This window comes from Pelecanus crispus, chromosome 10, assembly GCF_030463565.1.
Source record: "Pelecanus crispus isolate bPelCri1 chromosome 10, bPelCri1.pri, whole genome shotgun sequence".
Lineage (NCBI taxonomy): Eukaryota > Metazoa > Chordata > Aves > Pelecaniformes > Pelecanidae > Pelecanus > Pelecanus crispus.
The window spans coordinates 3,673,934-3,696,771 of record NC_134652.1 but is presented as its reverse complement, the minus strand read 5'-3'; the positions used below and the strand labels follow the sequence as shown (position 1 = coordinate 3,696,771).

Sequence of the window (22,838 nt, the reverse complement as noted above, 5' to 3'; positions counted from 1 at the left end):
CGCTCCCACACGTCCCAAACCCACGGAGTAAAAATGCCCGTGCAATATTTGTTGATGTATTTATCAGTCTGTTACCATTTTGGGACAGCACGTGCAGATTCAGTCTCCTAGAGACAATGTACCCTGCTGTACGCCTAGATTAGCGTTTTATTTTGTGATATCTTACAGTACCTTTTAATTTCCTGCTTGCTGAGGAGAGGCATTTCTGAGCTGCCCCGTCCCTGGCATCACGTGAAGCAGAGGTAAGGGACTGGCAGATGAAGCGTACTTCTTCCCAAACGAATGACCTTAATTTGAGTGTAGGCATGGGCTTGATTATGCCCAGTTGACTCAGCAGCCACTATTGCTCTCTGTCAATAAAGACCTGTTGCAAGCAACAGATTGGAGAGGGATAAAGCTACTGGGTAAGTGGAATCAAGCTTATACTCCTGTTTGCTTTCGTCCAGGTCAGTGACAACGTTACAAACCAGGATTGTTCTGAGAAATGATTCCTGTAGGGATTTACCGGAAATTTTTTTTTTTTTCCCCCCCCGCCTCCTCCTAGAGCACATACTGACTTCCGATAGGCAGCTGGCTGCCTACGGGCATAATACAGAGCATTTATTTAACTCTGCAGAGTAAGTTTTCAGTCAGTTTAGGGATTTTTCAGCTGTTAACACTCTTGTTCCTAGAAAGTAAAAGGGGAGGGGGAATTTTCACAAGACGAGGATTTGCAGTGTACACAAGTATGGAAATGACAGTAGGACAAGGTCCTGATTTAAGGTTTTTGGTTTGGTATTGATTCAGGGGGAAAACCATTTCTGAATTTCCACCTGAATTTCAAGTAGTACCTTGGTGGGTTTTGTAGTTTGTCTCTCGTTGCCATAAATGCTTTATTTAGGTGCACTGATAGGATGTTAATTTTAGCCTGTTTGCTGTTCTTGGCACAGCTTTCTTTGTATTATAAATGCATTTTCCTTTCTGCATAGGCAAAGCTTTCAGGGAAGGGGAAAGTAAACTGGATGCAACTTAAAAGTCGACCAATGTCTCCAGGAAGCCTTTCTGTCAGCTTGCAACTACAGGCATGAGCGTTGCAATAATTTTTCTTTAAACTATTTGTGTTTCTGGAGTTTGTCCAGTGTTGGCTGTAGAGCATATGCAGGATACACTTTGTCTGATCTGTTAGTAGTCCTTCAGGACTGAAATCCAATACATCTTATTAAATACCTCTAGATGTGTCCAACTTTAGGTAAATAGCTGAAAGCTGACTTAGATTAATGAATCGAAGCTCAGATGAGGAACTAGCGCTAATCCAGTTTTAAAGTATTTACTCTACTAAAGATGTCGGTCTTACCTCTCCTCTTCCACTTGCCCCAAGTCTGAAACTTTCGTAAAACATCAGTGGCAGGTAATCATGGTCTATGAAATACGTGGGCTACTCTTCTTTTTGGGTCTTCTTTAGCAGGGAGATGGACCACTGAAAAGTTAGTGCTTTTTTTCCCCTTTTTTTTTTTTTTTGGTGTAACCTTAAAAACATTTTTAATTCTGTTTTCTAGCGTGTGGTAGATCCCAGGGCTATTCTGACAATAGTCATTTTCTGAATAATGCTTTAATAAATTCCTTAATGAATTACGGGAATACTTTCCTCCTTTAGCTTGGGGGGGGGGGGGGAATTGAATTCATGCCCTATCTAAACCAAAAGAATGTTCAAAAAGAGATAATTCTTGTAATTCTGAAACTTTATCTACATTTTCAGGCTGTAGTTGTGAAAACATTTATATATTTATAGTATTATTTATCTCCCCATGTTTATGTAATTTGTGCATTAAATCTGATTTCTGATGGAAAGACTTGTAACGCAAGAAGTGGCAGTTGCTGAATTTCAGTTTCATCAGCAAAATATGAAATATCTCTGGAAATATTTTTCCGCTCCATATAGCTTTATAACTAAACTGAAATAATTACATTGAGAACTATTATGTGTAATCATGTATCCATATACATAACAAAACAAACAGATGGATGAGTGACTGAAGTAACTTTAGGCCACGATACTTGATTTTTGGTTTTTTTTAATAATATTTCTTAGCACTGCTGCTTTATTTAGAGTACTGTTTATATTATTTTAGCACAAACCTTTTTATAACATGTTTTCAGAGGTTTGTGGTGGCTGATTTTACCAAAGGGTGTTGGGGGAGCAGAACACCTTTCTGTTAACCAGTAGGAAGTACTGAGTGATACAGGGTTTGCTGTGTAATTTATGAAGGCAAATGGAAGTAAAAGTGTGCATAATTGGTATATGTGCTTGTAGGATCTTGGTTTCTTATGGCGCTCTGTTCTGTGCATCTGTACAGCTGTGCCGGTGTTTTTACTACCCAAATTAATCAAGATTGAGGTTGAAAACTTGCTTGAGCAGCTCCTGTGTTGAGCTGGGTGCAGGGGCTTGGGGAGCGTGCTGCAGTAAAGCAGGAGTCCCGTGTGTGGAGGGCATCGTCGCTGGCATCGCGGAGAATTGTCTTCCTCATGGAGGAACCTCGCCGCTTGGTGTGGTGAGTTCCTCACAGCTTGCCGGCAGAGCTTCCTGGAGGCACAGCTCCTGAGCAGCTTTGGAAAATGTACGTCTGGCAGCGCAGGTGACATGCCGGGGAGCACGAACCGCGACGTGCCGGGGAGCCTCTTCAAGCACCCAGATACCTTTTGGAAGTCCAGCCTTAGGTGTTTGTGTTTGCTCTGCCTGCCTTCTCCTCTGAACAAAGCACGGAAGTCCTGACATCACTCAATTTGAAGTTGGCTATAATAAAATAACGTGTGTTTAGGGAACGTAGCTGAATAGCCTGTGGGTCCCAGGAGGAGGTAACCGATGCCAAGCAAGGAGCTGATGATGCCGGACTGCACCCAAACCTAATGTGCAAGGACCTCCACCTCTGCTCCATTAGTAGAGGAGGGCTTTTCTAATTTCCATACATGGAATAAAAAAAAAAATGAAAGAATTCAGAAGTAAGATGGCAAACCCTGGCACTGGTGATGCCTGTGGCCCCTGCGTAAGGCTAAAGGGAGTCGTCGGAAGGGGGCAGGGATACAGGGTCATGGAAAGCTCTGCTGTTACATGTGTCTCCAGCAGTGTGCCTGCCTGCCTCCCAGCTGATGCTTTAGCCTTTAACATCCTCCTAATCGTGCCAGCTGGTCTGCAGGAGGAAATGTTGGCAGTAGGGAATGGTTCAGTGAATGTAGTTGGGTGCCTTCATTGAGGAGTCGCTTCTGTTGCAGCGTGGTGCGTGTATAGTACTATCTGCAGCGCAGGCTGTGTATCCGAAGTGAAGTGAAATGAAAGCAACTGGTAATGTAAAAAGTATTCCTGTAGTGGACCCTGAAACAGGAAATATCTCAACACTGAGCCAGATGGAAGTAGCTGATGATATATGAGCTTCCAAGTCTTGACACAGATGGTGAACAATTTAAAGGGACGCTCGCTTTCAAAAAATCTGCTGTGCATGTGACTCCGTTGAACAAATCCTGACCCTGAAATGGCTGCGGATTATCAAGGCGGTCACTTGGAATGTCCTATAAATACTGTCATCTAAAGGAGAGCTCGCATGCAGTTTTAATGGCTAAGCAGAGATACGGTTAAGCATGTCACTTGGGTCAGGAAAGTTACAGATAAGGCTCTGTGGGAACCTTTAAACTTTCTCTTGACTAAATATAAGGTTATTCTCCCAAAATACGAGCGTGTGAATAAAAACTAACACCATGATGGCAAGAAGTGGAGTTTTTACTTTTACTTTAATTATTATTGTTTATTAAGTAATGGAAATTGCTTAAAGAGGGTTTGTTTATCGGCTCTTGCTTGACTTGTGTGGACCTGCTGTCGCTCAGTGGATCTGAAGAAGGGATCAGCTGCAGGCATGACCAAGCCTGTGCTTATTCCTTCCCTAACTGCTGTGGAGCCTGTCGTCATATTGTGGGCTGGGAGTCTGTCTGTCCTTCCTTCTGCCTTGCAAAACACCCTGGGTTTGAAAAGCTTGTCCTCTTGGTTTGTTTATTTTTTTCCTACTGCTTTGGGGTCGCACGGGAGCATGTTATCATTTTTGCTGTTTTGCGTTGGCCAATCTGTGGCTCATTTGTAGCTCAAATATATAGAAAATAATGCTTCTCCTCAAGCCCATGGTATGCTCTATCTAATGTGAGGTGGTGGTGATGTTGCCTGGTGTCTGGCCTCTGGACTTGGCTGCTGGACGGCCAAGTAACTTTAGGCCATGATACTTGATTTTTGGGGTTTTTTAATAATATTTCTTAGCACTGCTGCTTTATTTAGAGTACTGTTTATATTACTTTAGCACAAACCTTTTTATAACATGTTTTCAGAGGTGCATGCTATACGGGCTCTCCGTATAGCAACGTATCTGTATCTTTTGAGCAGAATGTGATTATGATACAAAACTGTCTACAATTATACATGAAAGCTTTCTCGCCAGCTGGTTATTTTCCTGTGTATGTTTTTTATTCTGTCGTATGCTTCTTAATTTTTAATGATTTCCAAGCTTTTTTCTTCAGTTCTCATATTTTGTTCTTATACACAGCTACCCACCAGTTCTCTGCAGGCACTGCCCATCGTCTTGTCGTCCCTGCTGGAATTCCTTCCTTCCTACTCACCTGGCTACCCCTGTTTCACCCTTCACGTTGATGGGAAGTAGTGTTTATCTTTGGAGACTTATAACTGGGGCAGATGAAAAATGTATGAGCACCGCTGTCCTCTGTCCCTCCAGTACCCTACTGTACACTCTCTTCCCTCATTTGCACTCTGTGGAGGCTGCGTCGTTTCACTGGCAGAGGACACGTGCACTCGATACGGACCCTCGTCCACCTCCCGCTGTTGTGCTCTCTGACTCTTGCCTGTTATTTTTTTCTTACTGTGACTAGATGATTCCGGTTGTGTCTCCATCAATCCATAGCCTTCCCGATGCTTCTTTGACCAGGAATCTTAGGTGGAGTAGACTTGAGAGACTACTTTCTTCCTTCCCATCTGAGGTTGGTGTGTCCTGTGGTGGTGCGTGTGGGTGGTTTTTTTTCTTTTTGCCTTTCTTCCATGGATTGATCTCTGACATTTCCAGTCTAAAGGGGTAAGTGGTGTAACTAAAACAGTGGTTTTACTGCTAGTGTTTTTAGTAAGTTGGTTTAAAAAAATGTGGTTTGTGGCTTTTGGTTTAGTTTTGGAGGTATTTGGGTTTCCATCTCAAATCAGAGTTACTCTGTAGAAGGTATGTCTTTGGTATGGCAGTATCTAACATGCCTCCTTCCTCAGCAGCCTGTCAGCAATGTCTCCAGTTGCTGACAATCTGTCTTCCGCCTCTGTGTGACCTTAGCCAAGTCTGTTCTGTACTGTGTTTGGTCTCTTCTGATGCCTCTCACTAACGGTTGGGCATAAAGGAGACGACCTTATTCTCCCGGACATATGACAAAGCGCCGGAAGGGATTGAAGTGGTGGATAAAGATCCTTTTCCCAGAGTTTTCAGTTATTGAGCTCTTCTGATGAGAAAACAGTTGTTCTTGCTCACAAGTTAACTGGCTGGAGATGAGAACAGATATTTTTGTGGCGCAGAGGTATTTCTTAGGCAGTAGTTTCCATAGTGTGTGAGTCAGATGGGACAAAACAGCAACCCCAAACTTTTGATGGAGAGCCAAATATTCTTTTGGTATTTATTATACTACACTCGTTTATTTTTATTTGTTGGTTTTGTTCTTGAGTGTTTCACTGTAACTAAGAGTCTAAAAGGATGAAGAAAAACATTAGACATTTATCTGGATAATAGGGACATCTGCAGTTCCATTAGATTGGATCGCTTTAACACTCAGCATTGCTGTCCTAAACAGCTCCAGGACTGATAAGGTGCTGACGGATGAGGGAATTTTTTTAGCGCTGGCTAATACAGAATTGCCTGCCGTAAGGTTTCGGCGTGTCTCTGAAATGCTGATTATGGGAACTGGACTTTGGACTCTGTTTAGTCCAATCTGGTCTCTCTTCTGGTGAATCACGCTACTGGGATATTGATGCAGATAGCGCACACGCAAGCCTTAATGCAATTGTAACAAAGCCTTCGTTAAACCAGTGACACCTTGTAATCGTGCCTGCAACGTCGGTGGGGAGTTACTCATTTCATCAGCGTATGCTGCCCGCATACTGGGAAGAGTGTCCCATTAGCAAGGTTTCATCTGGGGAAAAAACCTTTGAGAAGCAAGGGAGTCCTTGAGGGGTGATTAACGTAGCTCACTTCAAGCTCTGTAGGGTGGGAGTTCTTATTCCTAAAAAATAAAGCAATGGGCTGGATATAGCCAGATAAGCACATTTTAATAGAGACTTGAGAGAATGACTCAGTTATGGTACTGTTTACATTTTTAGAAGTTTTGTGTGGGTTCAGCTTGTGTTTGACTTTCTAGTTGAATGTATTCTTGAAATGATTTATTAACAGATTTTTATCAATAACTTTTGCTGCAAAAGGGGCCTCTATTTACTGAACTGTGATAACTGAGTGATTTAACTGGTTCAGATTTATGCCTTAAATACAGAAAGTACGGTTTGGGCTTAATGCAACAGTTGCTGGTTTCTGCAGTCAGAGCACACGGAGGTGAACGTGTTCTTGGCTGAACACTGGAAGAAATTTTAATGCTATTAGGGCTTGAATATCTAAAACATTGGGATAACTGTGTAAGCTCTTACAGTCCAGGCATGTAACACAGCATGCTGATCTGGGAGCTGTTCTTATATCAAGATGTAAACGCTAAGATTAGGAGTCCTGTATTATGTTTGTATAATAGTGTCTTGATGCTTCCATGACATTTACATAAGGAGTGTAGAAAATATAAAATAGTTTTGCAGAGGGGAAATAGAGTAACTGTATGCCAGCTCAAGTGTTGATAAGATGGGTAGGATAACGATCGCGTTGCGAAATGGCTGAGTAAACTTAGTAAAAAGTAGAATATTGGTGAGTGTTGGTGAAGCCTTGGGCTCTACCATTGTGTTTCCCTATGTACTGCATCTGCATGTCGCAGGCAGTAAGTTTCTGTTGTTACCTTTGCACGCAGCAGCATGCTTGCTCTTAGGATGCTGATGGACCGAGAAACACGTTTAAAATTTAAACTCTTTTCCTCCAGAACACTGAAGGCTCCTAATTGAGAGGAGTAAGTTGGATTCCTCCAGGAAAACCTCAGACATACTCTTCCCCTCCCCACCCTTTTCAACGCCCTCAGTCCTCGGCACGCAGGCTGTGGACAGAAGTCCCACTGCAGAATTGTCCAGGGGTCTCGTAGGAGGTTTTCACCAGACTTAGCACAAATGTGTGTTGATTTATATATTAAAAATGAGCTGTTTTGCTGGACATGGGGACTTGAATTGAGCGTACAATGCTCTAGCTATCATTAGTTTTTTTTTTTTTTAATAGTTTTGTTTTGAGGTAGAGGTCCTGAAGGCAGTGAATGCATTGAATAGTTGAGAAATAACCACTGGTTATGAGACTAATGGAGTGTTTTTACAATGGTGGAAACAAATGTCAGGTTAAAGTGGTTGTAGAGGACAGATATGCTGTCCAGTTTAGCACAAGCCTGTGCTACCAGTTGGAGCTTGCCAAATACAAACATTTGAACAGATTTAGTATCTTCTGTGTTGCTTTGGAAATCCTTGCGGGGAGACGGTTCTCCTTAAGCCGTTGTTTCCAGTGGGGCAGCGCTAGAAATGGCATGGGTCTGCTTCTCTAGCCGGGAGCTGGCTCTTGCCTCCTCTCTTGGCTGGTGCTGCCCTGGGCTGCCGGCGTGCATGTGCTGAGTGCTAAGGCTTCGCCTCTTGTCAGTGAATAGTGGGAATGATGCTGGGAAGATAACATCCGAAAAAGAACAGTTAAAATATTTTTTTCTTATTGCAACAGGTCAGCAAGTTACTGCTGGGTTATTGGCACCTTAAACGCCCTACTAGCATTAATATACATGACCATCAGTGGTGTTTTTAAAATATACTCTTTTCAGGTGGTTATGCTTAGGAAGTAAGATGTCAAGGCCTTGAGCTATTCTGAATTAACAAGGGCAATTTTGAGGCTCGGGGAAGTAAGGGTAGTGTTATAAGGGTCGCCTTTGACGCATTTTGGTAGGCTGAGGGGTGCCCTAGCATTGGGGAACCAAATTGGTCAGTAGGAGAGGACTCAGCAGCTGCTGGCGGAAAGGTCTCATCTGGGAATTTCCCACATTCGTTTGTGATAGATCAATTTTAATTAGACTAGAAAAGGCTAAAGAACAATTTTGTTCTAAAGAACAATCAAATTAAGTCATGATAAAGTTAAGTGTTGCAACTATAGATTTAGGTTCCTGTAGCACAAAAAGACGTGGAGTTCAACGTCCATAAGCAGAGCTTTCAGGTGTTCCTCTACTCTGGTTCCCCCCACTTCCCAGAAGTTTGTATATTTGGTTTATGGAGAGAGTAAAATGTGATGCTGGGTCCTTAACGAATAGTAAGACCATATCGGTTACGTTTCCCTCTCCTTATTTCTTCGTTCAGAGGATTCCTCTTAGGTGGGTAACATGGAATTTGTACGGATACGAGCTCCCTCTAACAGCTCTGTAAGGAAACCCCATTGCTCCTGGAAGGGTGGATGATGAGACACCGACTCCGCAGCTTGGAGCGGGCCGCACAGTGACTCTTTGTTAAGGCTAGCTGCCGAGCCAGCTCTGTTGCTCTTCTGAAAGCGGCACGAGGCATGTGATGTGTTACTGGTTTGGAGAAAAACAATTTTTCCCTGTTTTTGCAAAATGCCGCTCTTATCTTTTAATGCATTCAGGGCTGTTTGACTCGCTTCCGTGGTTACGTTTTTACATTAATTCTGGTGTAAGATAGAACTTCAGGAAAAATAGCATGTCTTTCCTATTTCTGCAATAGCCTAGCTGTTGTGGAAAGAGAAAGTGTTGGTGGATCAAACTGCGGCTCTTAGCAGGTAATTCTTCTCTCTGACTGTTATTTCTAAGAAAGCAGAACAAGTTCCTCGGGGATTGTTTGACTCTGGATCTGTGCGCTTTTCTCTGTAGCTCTTGCTGTTGGAGACGGCTTGAAAGACTGAAAGGCAAATAAGGTGGTGGCAAGTAAAAATAAATTGAGTAAAGTTTGATGAGTAAAAAGCCTAAAACTCCTTCTCCTCTCTTCCCCACTCTATAAGTTTTCCCGAGAAAGCAATGGAGGAATTTTGATTTTGTTTTCCCTTGTAGAAATGCTGAGGAGGAAGAACAGTAGGAAATGAAAACTTCTTCCCATCACCCCATTTTCCCCTCGCTTTAGGCTTTTTGCTCTGCATCATCAGCTCTATATTGCAGTGAATAGTGTCTTGCAGGGGCCATTTTTTTTGCTAACTATTTCCGCAGTAGTGTGATAGCAGTTTTATTGTGTTGAACTTGATTTTTATAGTCATTGAAATGACTATTAAAATATAGTTGTGCCATTAAGCTCACTGCTATAGAAGTGCTTAGTGAAAGACACCCTCTTTGCAAAATTACGTTCGGTGCAGTAGAGACCTGCTGCAGTGGCAAGGGAGAAGCTTGAAGAAACAGGGGACTGATGCGTCAAGCATCTTCAGAGGGAGAGAAGATGAGCGTGGTGCGGCTTGTTTTTGTTAAAATCGTCATGCAGATAACGACTGGGCTTCATCCTCGCTGGCTTTTGCGTAGCAGCAGCAGGAAGCTGAAAAAGGTATTTTCATAAAGGTTCTGCTTCATCCCGTGAAGGATGAGGGTCCTGAGGAACTGGCTGTGTTTGTCATCCACGACGAGTCGTCTACCCAACCTGTGTAAGAGGTGCTGCTCCCAGTCGCTTGGGAAGCTATACGCCCTACTTGAGCACCAAATTGGCAACTTGTGGTTGAACATTGGTGCCTGTGCAGACTTTGACCATCATTTGTGCTGTTTTAGCCTGGAGCACTGGATTGGGAAGGACTTCAGGGTTTGCCTGCGTTGTGCACGTGACTGATATAGTCCCTTTCATAAGCTGGTTTTAAGACTGAGCTTGTTGCGTTTGGGGATGTTTGCGCCTGCTCCTGTGTTTGCAGGACAGTTCTGAATTGCACGGCTCTGGGACCTTCTCCCGAGGCTGTAGTCGGTGCCGGTTGAAGTTGACGCTGTCGCCCTCCCGGCTGTTCTGCCGTTGCTGGTTTTCCCCGATCGCTCTGAGTTACTGACGGAGCTACTGCAGCAAAAGCGCTGAGGTTTTGAGCGAGCTGAACTCCTCGGAGCTGTTGGCTGCGGGATGAGGTGGGCGGCTGGTGCGAGGGAAGGGGCAGGGATGTGCAGCCGGGGGCACAGCAGCCAGGAATGGGTGTGGAGCTGCAGCGCTGCCAGCTTCGCTCACTTATCTCCTGGGAAACCTCTACCTAATGATATGGCCTGACGTTGACTCATGACCAGTGCATACACATTTGGTCCTCTGCCAGCATTGACCGTAAGCTGAACTGGTTCCTCCTCCCCTCCAGCATTTAACTCTTTTCCTTCCTTCCTTCTCATGCCCAGCAGATACCTTGATGCATTTTATGCATAGCAATATTGAAAGTTTTGCAAATCTTGCAAAGACTTCAGGTAGTCGCTGTTTTGAGTTTCAGCTAATTAAAAGCACGGAAGTCCTTTCTCAAGATACACGATGATAAGCGCAGTGCATGCTCAAACGCTGTCTTTGCCCTCTTTGAGGATGTTGCCTGTAGGCCCACCATAGCAAGAGCTGAGTTATCACTCTTTAGTGTCCCCCAGTGAAATGTAGGAAAGTCAAGGCAACATCAAAACTCACTTACTTTGTGATTCTGCGTTACCAGAGGACAGATGCCAAGACATCTGCCTCTAGATAATGTTTTCCGTTTGCCTAAATCAGCATCTTGCTTTTTCTACAAAAGCCAGTGTTAAGAGCTTGGGGTGGTGTGATTACTTCTTGCATACAATGTGTTTCAGTTAATGGACTTTTTTAATATTAAAAATCGATTTGAATGTTCTTGATTGTGCTTCTTGTTAGCTATGCATTATGGCACATTATTAATTCTGTTATAGTCAATAATGGTATCTATCTTTTTTTTTTTTTAACACTAGTTTCAGCTTTATACCCTCGGTACTTAGTGGTGAAATACTCTGAATACAGATTAAGTAGCAAGAAGGAGGAGGGAGAATGCTGTTAAAAGAGTGAGTTGGTATCTTACTTCATTAGCTCCCTAAAAATAAAGTAACTGGCTTAAAAGGGGGGGAGTGGAGGAAAAGCAAGAACCTGAACTTCATTCTTGGAAATCTTGGATGGGTCCAGAACTCTTTAATTTTTTTTGTTTGTTTGTTTTATTAGAGCAGGAAGAACAAGTGTACATCTTGTTCTCTCCTCCTTGAGCTCTGCCCACAGGATGCGGCAACAGGGTAGTTGCACTTCTGGAAGGCAACATGACTTAAGTTTGAGGATTGCTCTGGATTTATGAAGTTTCCTCAGCTTGCTAATTCATGTTGGGTAGTGATAAGACACCAGATGTGTTGCAAAACATATTGCTCCCCTGTGTTGCCATCTGCTATAAAACCTGACGTGTCTAGTTTTGTTTATAGAGGCTTGGGTTGCCCTTCGCTCTTTCTGAGCTGTGCTCAACTGACAGTCGGTGCTGCACCTGTGCTTAGGTTCTCCTGAAAATGCAGAATTTATTCCTGTGTATATTTACTAGTTGCCTTTTCAGCGTTTTGTGTCCTGGCTTGGGAAGAGGGAAGGCAGGCTGTCATTGCAGGGATTTCAGTTTGAGGGGTGCCGGAGTCCAGGTTCAGGATTCTCTGACCCTCAGCAGATGTCCTGTTGTAGGTCATGAAGGAGAGTGTTGTCGTGTAACCCCAGGCAGCAGCTCAGCACCACGCAGCCGCTCGCTCACTCCCCCTGCCCCGGTGGGATGGGGGAGAGAATCGGAGGAGCGAGAGTGAGAAACACTCCTGGGGTGAGATAACAGGCTGCCCAGAGAGGTGGGGGAGTCCCCATCCCTGGAGGCGTTCAAAAAACGGGCAGAGGTGGCGCTTTGGGACATGGTTTAGTGGGCATGAGGGTGCTGGGTTGGTGGTTGGACTGATGATCTTAGAGGTCCTTTCCAACCTTAATGATTTCTAGTTTTTCCTTTCATTATAAATAATCCAGCCACCAAGCCAGGAAACGTGAAATTGCTACTCTACCCTTAACTGGTTTGGTGATGGACTTGGTAGTGTTAGGTTAATGGTTGGACTGGGTGATCTTAAAGATCTTTTCCAACCTAAACGATTCTATGATAAGAACAGTTTAATAATTGAAATAAAGTAAAATAGTAATGATAATAATAGCAATATAATGATAATAATAATAACAATACACAAAGCAAGTGATGCCCAATGCAATTGCTCCCCACCCGCCGACCGATGCCCAGCCAGTTCCCAGCAGCGATCGCTGCTCCCCGGCCAACCCCCCCAGTTTCTATACTGCCCATGATGCCGTATGGTATGGAATGGCCCTTGGGGCAGTTGGGGTCAGCTCTCCTGGCTGTGCCCCCTCCCAGCTCCTTGTGCCCCTGGCAGAGCAGGGGAAGCTGGAAAGTCCTTGCCTGGCATAAGCAGTACTGAGCAACAACTGAAAACATCAGCGTGTTATCAGCGTTATTCTCATCCTAAATCCAAACCACAGCACTGTGCCTGCTCCTGGGAAGAAAATTAACTCTATCCCAGCCCAAACCAGGACAGAGAGACAGTGCTCCTGGGCTCGCGTGGGAATGCAGTTTCCACATGAACCTTGGTTTTTTTTTTTTTTTTTTTTAATTCTTCTTCTTTTCCCCCTCCAGGAATTTGCTGCTCAGGTGGAAGAGGGGGAAAGGCAATGGTCTTCCTTTTGTAAGGGAAAATGAGATTAAATCCTTACCATCTACTTAAACTTGCTGGATTTAGTCTGGAGAGAGAGATGTCCATGGTAAAAGTAATGTTCATGGCTTTAATCAGTAAAATGTAGCGCGTTACTGGGGTGGAGGAACCATGAGCTGTACTTTCTTCCTTAGCTTGTGGTAACTGTTCAAGTCTAAGAATATGTTCAGACTTCTCCTCTCTTTACACAGTTCATCTTTTGTGAATGTTTGGATGACAAAATAACTGGAATAATGACAGAGAACCATGATCCGGACTTGGTGAGACCAGGAATGACAAAATACAGAGTGGCTTCAGTAAGGCAGGAAGACCTACCCTCGGTTAATACGCACATGAAATAACAGTCTTCAGCAAATCTTAGGTGCAACTCTTGACTCGTACCCTTCTTTTTTCTTCTTTCTTCTCCATTAGCCTGAGCTGTAAAGATTGGAAAATTGTCCGGGTAAGTAACAGGGGACTAAGGAGTCTAATACTGAAGGCAACAGCTTTCCTTTTAGAGAAAATAGGAGAAAAACCTTCAGGTTTCCTTTATTTTTAATACCAAGGATTTACAAGAGACTTTGCTCTCACCTCTGTGGTTTCAGTCTGCTTTTATGGAAAAAGCACAATTATGATTTGGGGATTTTTTTAAAAGACAGTGTAAAATAAGCTGATAATGTGTTAAATGTAGTTTGCTTTCTTTTAGGAATGTGGAATGATTAATACAGCCTTTAATGCAAAGTAATTCCAGGGAATATTACGCTTTAACATTTTTATGGTCCTTAAGATATCTCAGCTTTCATACAATCAGAGAAAAGCTTTTTCAGTATATATTGATGTTACCTTTGTTTGCTTTTTCCATCTTTTCCCCTCTGTCACCTCTCTAATTCTTGTGTTGCACTCATTTTTCTAATGCACGCAGATGAATGAGTGCAGTTCTGTAGAGGTGTTTGTTTTGTTTTCTTCAGCAGTAAATGGGTTTTTAGTGCAATTACTGTAATGCCCTATTCATTGTTCCTTTCTTTATCAAGTCCTAGAGTTGAAAAAATTGCTCTTTCTATGCCTGCACTAATCCTTTGCTTTTGGCACTTGAATACTTCTGTGTAGATGTGCTTTGTGGCTGCGGTGGGAGCAGGGAGAGCCTTTACGCGGAGAGTTGCTCGGCTGAAAGCACAGCTGACGAGGAGCACTATCTTTGATGGTGCTGAAACCTTCTGTCTGCGGCATGGGAATGAGAGGTGGCTTCAGGATGGTTTTGTCACTGTGACTTTGTTCTTTGTGTTTTCTCTTTTGTCATCCTAGTTCTGCTTGTTACATCTCGGAGCTGAAAGTTCGCTGACCCATTTGCTGGATGCTCTTCAGCCTTCATGTCAGCTCACTCCACCTCGACTAACAGACGTAGTAAATCCATATGTTGCTGGGCTTTGTTCAGTGCAGATCTCAAGAGCCACAACTCTTCATGATTCATCAGCAGCACATCCCCCAAAATTACTAGGTGCTTTCCCTATCGTGAAGAGTTTTGGCTTACCTCAGTTTTTATAAGCAGGTTAGATATAAGATAACACCTGAAATGGTCTGTTTGGAAGCCAGTGCAAGCGTACCTGTAACATGGTTGTCAAGGAAATAGGGTCTGTCGGTGTGATTTTGCAAAAATAACAGGCCCCCGCAGCTCTAGATTAAATCGGTTATAGTTAATGATGCTTAGAACTGGAAAGTAGAGTTTTTTATTTCTTTGTCCACACCTTTGAGACAGTGTTGCAGTCATTCTCTTCAGCAGGCTAACCTTCTAATTAGAAAACGTTGGTCAGATGCAGGTGTCTGGGAGGCGCATAGCTCATGCCAGAGACATCAGGGAGCAACTGCCCCCTTCATCTTCTAAGGGTCTTCTGCAGGGAGAGCAGTCCTCTTCTCCTGGAAGGAAGTCACCTTTACAGGTGACTCCCTTGCACATTTAAAGCCGATTGCCATCTTCTGGACTGTGTGAGCCTGATAGTTGATCTAGAGCAGAGACTATAGCCCAGGCTGAGGGAAGCGGCGCTGGGTTGCAAGTGCCTGAACTAACTCCTGTATTCCTTCTGTGGAATGTTTGTAGCTCAGAAAGCAGCATCTTTCCTGAGCTCCACTGACTTTGGTATCTCTTCTGCATGGTCTGTTAAGTTACCTCTATCACAGATGTACCCCTTAAGGAGAAAACGCACCGTAAAGAGCATTCTTCTAAATGATAAGGGATGAGAGTATTTGGTTGCAGTAGAGCAGCTTAGCTGTGCCTCTACAGTTCAAGTTTATTAGAGAGGAGAAAAAAAGAAAACCCTGTGCATGGATGAAGAGCATCGGGATGCTGTATTAGCGTTAACCGTGAGGTTAACTTGCACTGGCTAGGTCTTAGTCATAAATCTTTTGCTGCTTCAGTAACCATGCTCCTTATCTTGCTTGTGCATTGTAGCAAAGGTTTGTCTCATTTACGGGGCTGCGTAACTCCTGTGCCAAAACAGTGAGCCTTGATTCTCAGTTCAAGCATGGTAGGGAGGCCTGATGCTAGCTGGTGTAAATGATCCTAATGCTTCGTTTAGCTTAGAGCTCTCCATGCTGAAAATCTGTCATGCTGAGAACTGGATTTTCCAAATTAAGCAAAACTTATTAAAAAAAATTGAAAAAATTGGAAGTTATACTTCAGGCTTTTAAATATTTTAAATGGTGACTCAGAACACAGTTGATCAGACAAATTATAAGCATACCAGTTTCATGCTTTATTCCTCCAAATTTTGTCTTTTCCTTTAATTAAAGCCTTGTTGTTTGCTGCAGTTCAACATTTGATCTGTCATAACATCTTTTGATGTCATTCTACATAAAAAATTACCCTGAGAGGGAGTTACGGGCTAGCTTACATAGGAGTATGTGGTGTAGTTCAAGCCTTGTTTTGTAATCACAGGGGTGGAATGCACTTTATAGTTATTTTGGTTGTTTGCTTCATGATCTGTCAATGCTGCTGCAAGCCAAAAATGTGGTGTGTGGGTTTTTCTGTTTGTTTCCTTGTTGTTTTTTTTGGTAAACATATTTTTCACACACATATATTTTGAAAGATAACTCTTCTCCTCATGGCCATTGCTCCTCACTCAGTTTAGGTCAGTGGGAGCTGTCGTGGGCAGTAATTAGCACTTAATGGCTGTTTGTCATCTTCTGTCAAAAGAATTGGTCATTACAGTGAAGCTCCTGTTACGTGACCCTCCTTGTTATGATAGACACCAGTTAGCACTCTTGGATATAAATTTTAATGTCTTTTATTCATAGCTGCCTTTGATCTTTAGTGTTACTCTGTTTAAACATTTGAGAAATGCTTAGCTGAAGGGCGAGCTGAGTACAGGACTGTTTTTAATCTGTCATAATATGAATTTTTCCTGACTGGGATGTCTGGTGTGAGGCAGCAGGATTGTTCATTGGGGTCCCAAAGGTGGAAGACTTGAGTTGGATTCATTTTTGGATGTGTTGAGCACCTGCAGGTCCTCTCAACTCTAGTGACCGCTGTGAGTGTTCGAGAGATCTAAATGAAGACCCAGAGGATGGAGTTAGGTGTTGAACTCCAGCCATATGGGTTTGGAGGAGTTAGTATTGACTGCGTAACTTTGTCTTCTCTGGTACATGCAAAAACTGAGCTGAAAACATTTGATGAGTATGATCGAGCAGAGTGTCCTGCGTGCCATGTATTCACCATCGTTACATCACTCTGCTCAGAGCAGTTCAAAATGTTAATTTTTGTTAATGTGTTTTTTCACAGAATCCTCTTCTGCAGAATAACAATTACGGCTTTGAAATATTCTGCGCCAGATACCTAGGAGGGAGGGTTTATCTCTCTTTAATAATGAAAAAGTTAACAAAAACATTAAAACAGGAATAGCTAGCTTGGCTTGTTTTGATGTCAGTAAAACTATATTACTTTCTAAAGGCCTCATTTAAATACTGTTGATTTTAGTCTCTGCAGTGCACTTGACCTTTATCTTTTTACCCTGAAGTGTCCTCTGTTTGTAATCTTACACGCTATGCTATGTCTTCTCTTCCAAATTGCTTTTTTTTTTTTTTTTTTCTAATTTTTTATTTACTTCTTAATTCTAAAGCCTGTTGTCTGTCGAGCAAGGGGGGTGTCACAGAGAAAAGGACCAAGGCAGCCCGTCATGTATTCGTTGTTGTCAGTGTTGTAAATTCAGTAAATTCTGGGGAGAATACGCAGTCACTCCTGGAGGTTGAAAATGAAGTTGCGGCCGCAATTGGAGGCAGCACTGCGCACCGCACCCCGTCCTCGTGGTGGGATCAGACCTTCTCACGTGCCCGCTTGGATGCCTCCTGCTTGCGCACTTGGGGCTAAACCCATTATCGGATTTGAGATCAAGAAAGTATTTTTCTCCAGTTACCAATTCTTATAGAAGTAATTTATGTTGTCAGTCTTCTGTGTAATGCGGGCTCCAGCCTGCTGCTTGGGACTGCTTGGGAGTAGGAGAAAATTGGGCAGGTAAGTGAGGGTGCTTCCTGGGTCCGATGTCTCGTTGCCTTTGTAACGGCGGCGGTTGGCCTTTTGCTGTAGGTTTTTTGGAAGTGCTTTGTGACCTGTAATGAGCGCAGCACCTGTCGTTAACGTCCCGTGAACTCTTTTGGTCTGAACATCTGTGAAGGTTTCCTGCGAGAAGGGGAGGGCTGGTCGCAGCTACACATGACTTAGCCAGTTCTTTCTGCTCCAGGAATAATATCAGAGTCCCACTGGCGCGCTTCCGACCGACGCTGCAGACCACCCGCGTCCCTGGAAACTGATGCGGAAAGAAGAGCAAGTGGTTATCTGAGGGGTGGTAGGAAGTTTTGAGGTAGCTATCATATGCCAAAAATGCTTTTGTTCCCCGAAGACTTATGACAAATAGTAAGAAATTTTGATTCTCAGGTATTTCAAAAAAGCTGTTCTTTGACACTGCGTTGTGGAGGCTGTCGCTGTAAGGGGGAGATCTGTGCTCAGAGAAGCACAGCCCTGTATGTGCTGGAAATGCGAAGATGAGAAGTAGTAGCTCCTCACAGCGAAGGAGGAAGACTGCTTCTGCCATTTCGTTGGTTGTTAAGAACAGTGTCTAAAACGCCTTTAACCTTGGCAGCCTCATTGGAGGGAGTAACTGCAGTTGCAGAGCTGGGTCCACCTTGAGTATCGTTCTTTAACTTCAGTCTTGCGAAGTACGGGGGTCGCTGCCTTTGGTCACAAGGACCTGTTTGGTATTGGAGGGTTTTGTTTCTTACAGAGAATGTGCTCCATGAGAAACGTAAAAATCTAGCTTTAGGAGTCATAACTCTTTTGTTTTCCCGATTATTAATATTTTCTTCCAACCAAACCTAGTCTGCAGCTATTTGTCAGGTAAATTTCCTGCGTCCTTCTGGGTGTTGCTAATCTTAGTGCTCAGAGTTTCCAGATTTTCTTTTGGGAAGGGTAGGGAGGAGTGATCTTTGAATTACTTTCTTTGTTGTTGCAGTTTATTATCTTCTGAAGATGGCAGTTCTCAAAAATTCTGCTTTCGTATCAGCCAGTTCTTTAAAAACCAACCCATCCCCATGGTTTCTGTTACGGGTTATGATGCTGTTTTGTTGGTGAGTGGGGTAATGCATCTTTCCCATTTGAATTATCTCTGGTAGTATATACCTGGCTACTGTTTTTTCAGAGCAAACCAATTTTTGTTCTCTCCCAAGTTACTCCCTGGCCAGGAGCGGAGTCTGGCCAAGCGTGGGCAGCCTGGGGGGCGGTGGCCGTGAGGCAGGAGCCGCTTCAGCGGGTGCTTCCAGCATTCATTTTTTGCAGTTGACTTTGTCATGGGCTGAGGGTGTTCGTCCAGCGCTCCTTCAAGGAAGAGGAATGGGGCGGGTGTGGGTGGAGGCTGACCACTGGTCTGGGGGGCAGTGATGAGCAGACTCTTCTCCGAGGGTTGAGCTGGAACTCATGACCTACAATGAGGTCACTTTGGGAATATACCCAGCTGTGAGGTTTACTATTTAGGTGCATCTAAACAAATCTGAGAGTTTCCCTCAGTCCGGGATGCTTTCTGCCCTGCTTTAGGTCTCCAGTAGTGACACCAGCTGTGTGTAACATGAGGGTCCTTCACATCTCTCACGTTGTGCCTCTTGCTGATTATGGCCCTAGATGGTAGGGCTCCAGGCTTTTTCTGAACTCAGCACTGGAAAAGGAATTGGTTTTCACTTTGTTGTCATTCCTCACCCTGCTTGTGACTGGAACCGCTCAGAAATATTTGTGAAAACAAATGCATTTGGTGAATTTGCAGGTTGTGGTGGTGCAGGTTGTGGATGCTGTCAGGGCTTGCTAATGAGTAAAGTATGATAACTTGGTTATAATACTACAAAATGGGGGCTAGGACTAGTCTCCCCCATGAATACAGAGGGTTGGTGCAGTTACCTCTGGCACTCTGGAATTCTGAAGTCGTTTTTAAATACAGTATGCATGCAGTAAATGAATGAAGTGACTGAGAAATCATTCTTTAGTATTAGTGATGGTAATCTGAGTTTTCTGAAGACACTTTGTAGGTTTTCTGACAGTGGAAGACAGTGCAGTTCAGTGCAGAACTGCATAAAACTGAGACAAAATGCTGGAAGACAGGCAAGTACAACAAAAAAATTAATTAAATGTATTGTTACGAAGAAGAAAAGCATTATAAGCGGAGTGAGGGACTGTCTTTAGAAAGTGGACTTGTGGCTTTTTGAGTTTTGTTACAAGGGGAAATATTAATGGATTGGACTTGGCCAAATTTTTACAAACTTTTTTTTCGCAAAATCCTTTCCAAAAGGTTGAGAATGGCAACAATGAGTAATAAAAAAAATTACGTGGAGAAACAAAAATCCTGGAAGTTATGTTGTCTTGCACGTGCTAATAGCAGTGTTTCTTCTGTCCAGCTCTCTACAACTATGACGCGAGGGGACCAGATGAACTTTCCTTGCAAATAGGTGACACTGTGCACATACTAGAAACATATGAAGGTAAGCTGACATTTAAAGACATTGTTTTTGCAATTGCATTACTTTTCTGTTTCTGACTTTATCTTCTCATGCTATCAGGTGATGAATTACTTACTTTCTTGCTAAAGGACAAAACACATTGTTTCTAACGAACACAGAATTAACCAATGCTAGATGTGAATGAAGATGCATGTGGTCAATACCCGGTGAATAACCCATTTCCTTTTTTATGGAAGATGGATGTTCACACTGCTTTATTTGTATGAATCAATTGTAGCATCTACGCTACGTTAGAGAAATGATAGATGCTTTTTGGATACCCTTGGGTAATGCAAAAGAGCCTGCTGCTAAAAGAAGTTTAATCTGAATTTGAAAGTCACCTGGGTCCTCAATTATTTATGTCTCTCTCATAAGATGGGTACATGTGTTACAGTGCGATTGATTTCAGGCTTTTCAGATGCTTTGCTTGTTTTGATATGAAGCTGCAGGAACATTACATGTACCACAATCTTTCCTCCTTGATCCATGTAAAGGGGAATTCGAGTGCTGAGTTTGATAATCAACAGAATATGAAAATTGTCTTAACACTTTTCAGCTCTTGCTTGATCCAGTACTGAGCCAAACAAAATACAACAGCTCTTTCATTATATCCTTGACTTGAAATTTTATGGCATGCTGCAGTTTGGAAAGGTATAAGTAACATATAACTAAACTGTGTTCATTTAAAATATTGTAACACTTTGTCTTGTGGAAATGTGATTTAATTTAATATATTGGTTTAATTTGTTTGTTTCTCTAGACATAGATCTTTCGGTACATCCGTGTGATAAATTTGTTTCAGATATTGGCTTAACAGGATTTTTTTTATTGTTACATTTACTAAAACAAGCAATGCTATTTCAACAAAAGTAACAAGCTCTACTCATCACTGTGCAAACGAATTTTCTCATTGTTCCTAGGCTGGCATTTTCTTACAGAGTTCATCTTGCTGCTGCAATGCTGAGTTGGACTCTAAGCAAAGTGATCTTTCCGTTATCTGGCATTATATGCTTTAATAAAAATCTAATAATGCAAAAATTTTAAATGCAAATGGAATGATTTAAATATTGTGCACCTTTGTGCTTTTATATATAAATAGATTCATTTAATGAATGTGCGAGAAACTGAATCCTGAGTAGGGTATGTGAAACCATACCAAATGATGACTGCTGCCAACCATGGGGGACAGTGGAGACGACTCGCTTTTCCCCTAGACTTGAATAATAGAAAGGCCTTCATGCTCTCGGTTGTTAGGCTTCAAGCACATGGGATGGGTTCATGTTAAAAGAAATGCAAATAAGTTAATGTTCTTCCAAACATGTTAGACAGTGATTATTCATTATGCACCTGCTGTGATGGGAAATTAGATGCCATAATTCTTATCTCTCTTGTTCACAGAGCTGCCATTATTGGGTAATTATTTGAGCTTTTTGATCTCCAAGTTCCTCTGTACTAAATTTGTGTAGATTGTGCCCCAGGAGGTTTCGTACCATCTGCGCTAACGTCCAGGTGTGCGCCTGGGAACTTCCCTGCCGTCGGCCCTGTCTGCGTCAGGGTGCTGGTGGGCTGCGGCGGGGTGGGCCAATCTGAAGAAAAGCCCTTAATAATACGAACATGGGACAGAAAAGTCCTTTGAAGAGTCAGTAATGCCTTTTTGCTGAGGATCTGTGATTCTGCTTCTCAAAGGTCTACCCCTTTTCCCTGTATTTAGGATTGTGGGAAGAAGAATGGCTTCTTTCATTGATATCTGCTGTATTACGCATTCTGCTCTTGGCATCCTGCTGTACAATTGTTACTATTTTCAAATAGTTTTCTGCAATAATTCTTAAGTTAGGAGTAGTTTTGAAGACTTACATGTGTCCATGGGCTTTGAAGTGGTAGATTGTAGTTGTGTGGGTTGGGTTTTTTTTTTTCCCCCCTCTGAATCTGCTTCTGGTAAGTCTTTGCTCATTTGGTCTTCTCTCTGCAGACGAAAGAGGCTGAGAAGTTGGGAGGGCTGGGTGTCGTATGCATAGTCTGGAAGACCTGTTTGAAGGACAGCCAGGTTTCTATAGGATATCATGTTGCTACCATGTACTGGAATGGATTGCTGAGATGGACTTTGCTTATGTGTTTAAAATATTTTTTTATTTTTTTACCTATATATAGAATTTATTTTGGAATTAGATTTTATTACTAAAACATTTTAATCTTTTAAATTTTAATCAAAGAAAACTTTTTTCCCCTCTCTGAAACACAGGAAAAAGTTTGTACAAATAGTTCAGTGTGCAGATCCTGTGAAGTTGGAGACTTGTTGCAAACAGCCTATATTTTTATAGGGTTTGCGAGATTGGAAATGTACGTGCATATTTCACTGTTAAGTCTCAATGTTTAAAAGCTGCTTTCTAGAATAATTATTCTTGAAAGTCAAATTAATTTTTTTTTTTTCTTTCAGAATTGCAGATTGTTATTTTTCAGTTAGAAAAGTTCCTCTCACTCCTCCTAATGTGAGCCTTACAGAAAAAGCCAAACAGCAAAGCCACTGGACTTCATAAATATCCTTCATCTTGCAAGGATTGTATGTCATAGCAGATATCCCAAAACAAATATTTGCCACATTCTGAATTAGTACCTGCCTGATCTTTATTTTTTTAATTCTGTTTCTTTACATTATTTGGTGGAATGGGCAAACAGAACATATGATCAATGAACGTGGCTTATTAAGGTGAATAACTGTTAAACATAACAGTAAATAAGCCTCAAAACCAAGCTTGCATGTTTGAATGGTAGCTCATTTCTAGTGCTGGTATGGGAAGGGAGTTTGGGTTCCCAAATAAGTATTTTCAAGTAAGTTGTTCCTCATACTGTGGGGATGTTTAGTTGTTGGTTGCAGCTTTCTTTTATTTTTTTAAATTAGCAAATACTTCTCTGGGTACCTGTGTAGTAAATTGGTGCATCATTCAAGAGAAACATCAGCAGAT

General features: G+C 42.5%; 1 protein-coding gene across 1 annotated transcript in view; it reads left to right on the top strand.

Annotated features, from left to right (window-relative positions):
- Positions 1–22,838, top strand: part of DOCK1 (dedicator of cytokinesis 1) — a gene marked incomplete at its 5' end in the record, with an annotated part of 331,885 nt that overhangs the window by 5,179 nt on the left and 303,868 nt on the right. The window contains 1 exon segment of the mRNA XM_075717891.1: positions 19,777–19,860. Coding sequence (XP_075574006.1) covers positions 19,777–19,860 — 84 coding nt within the window.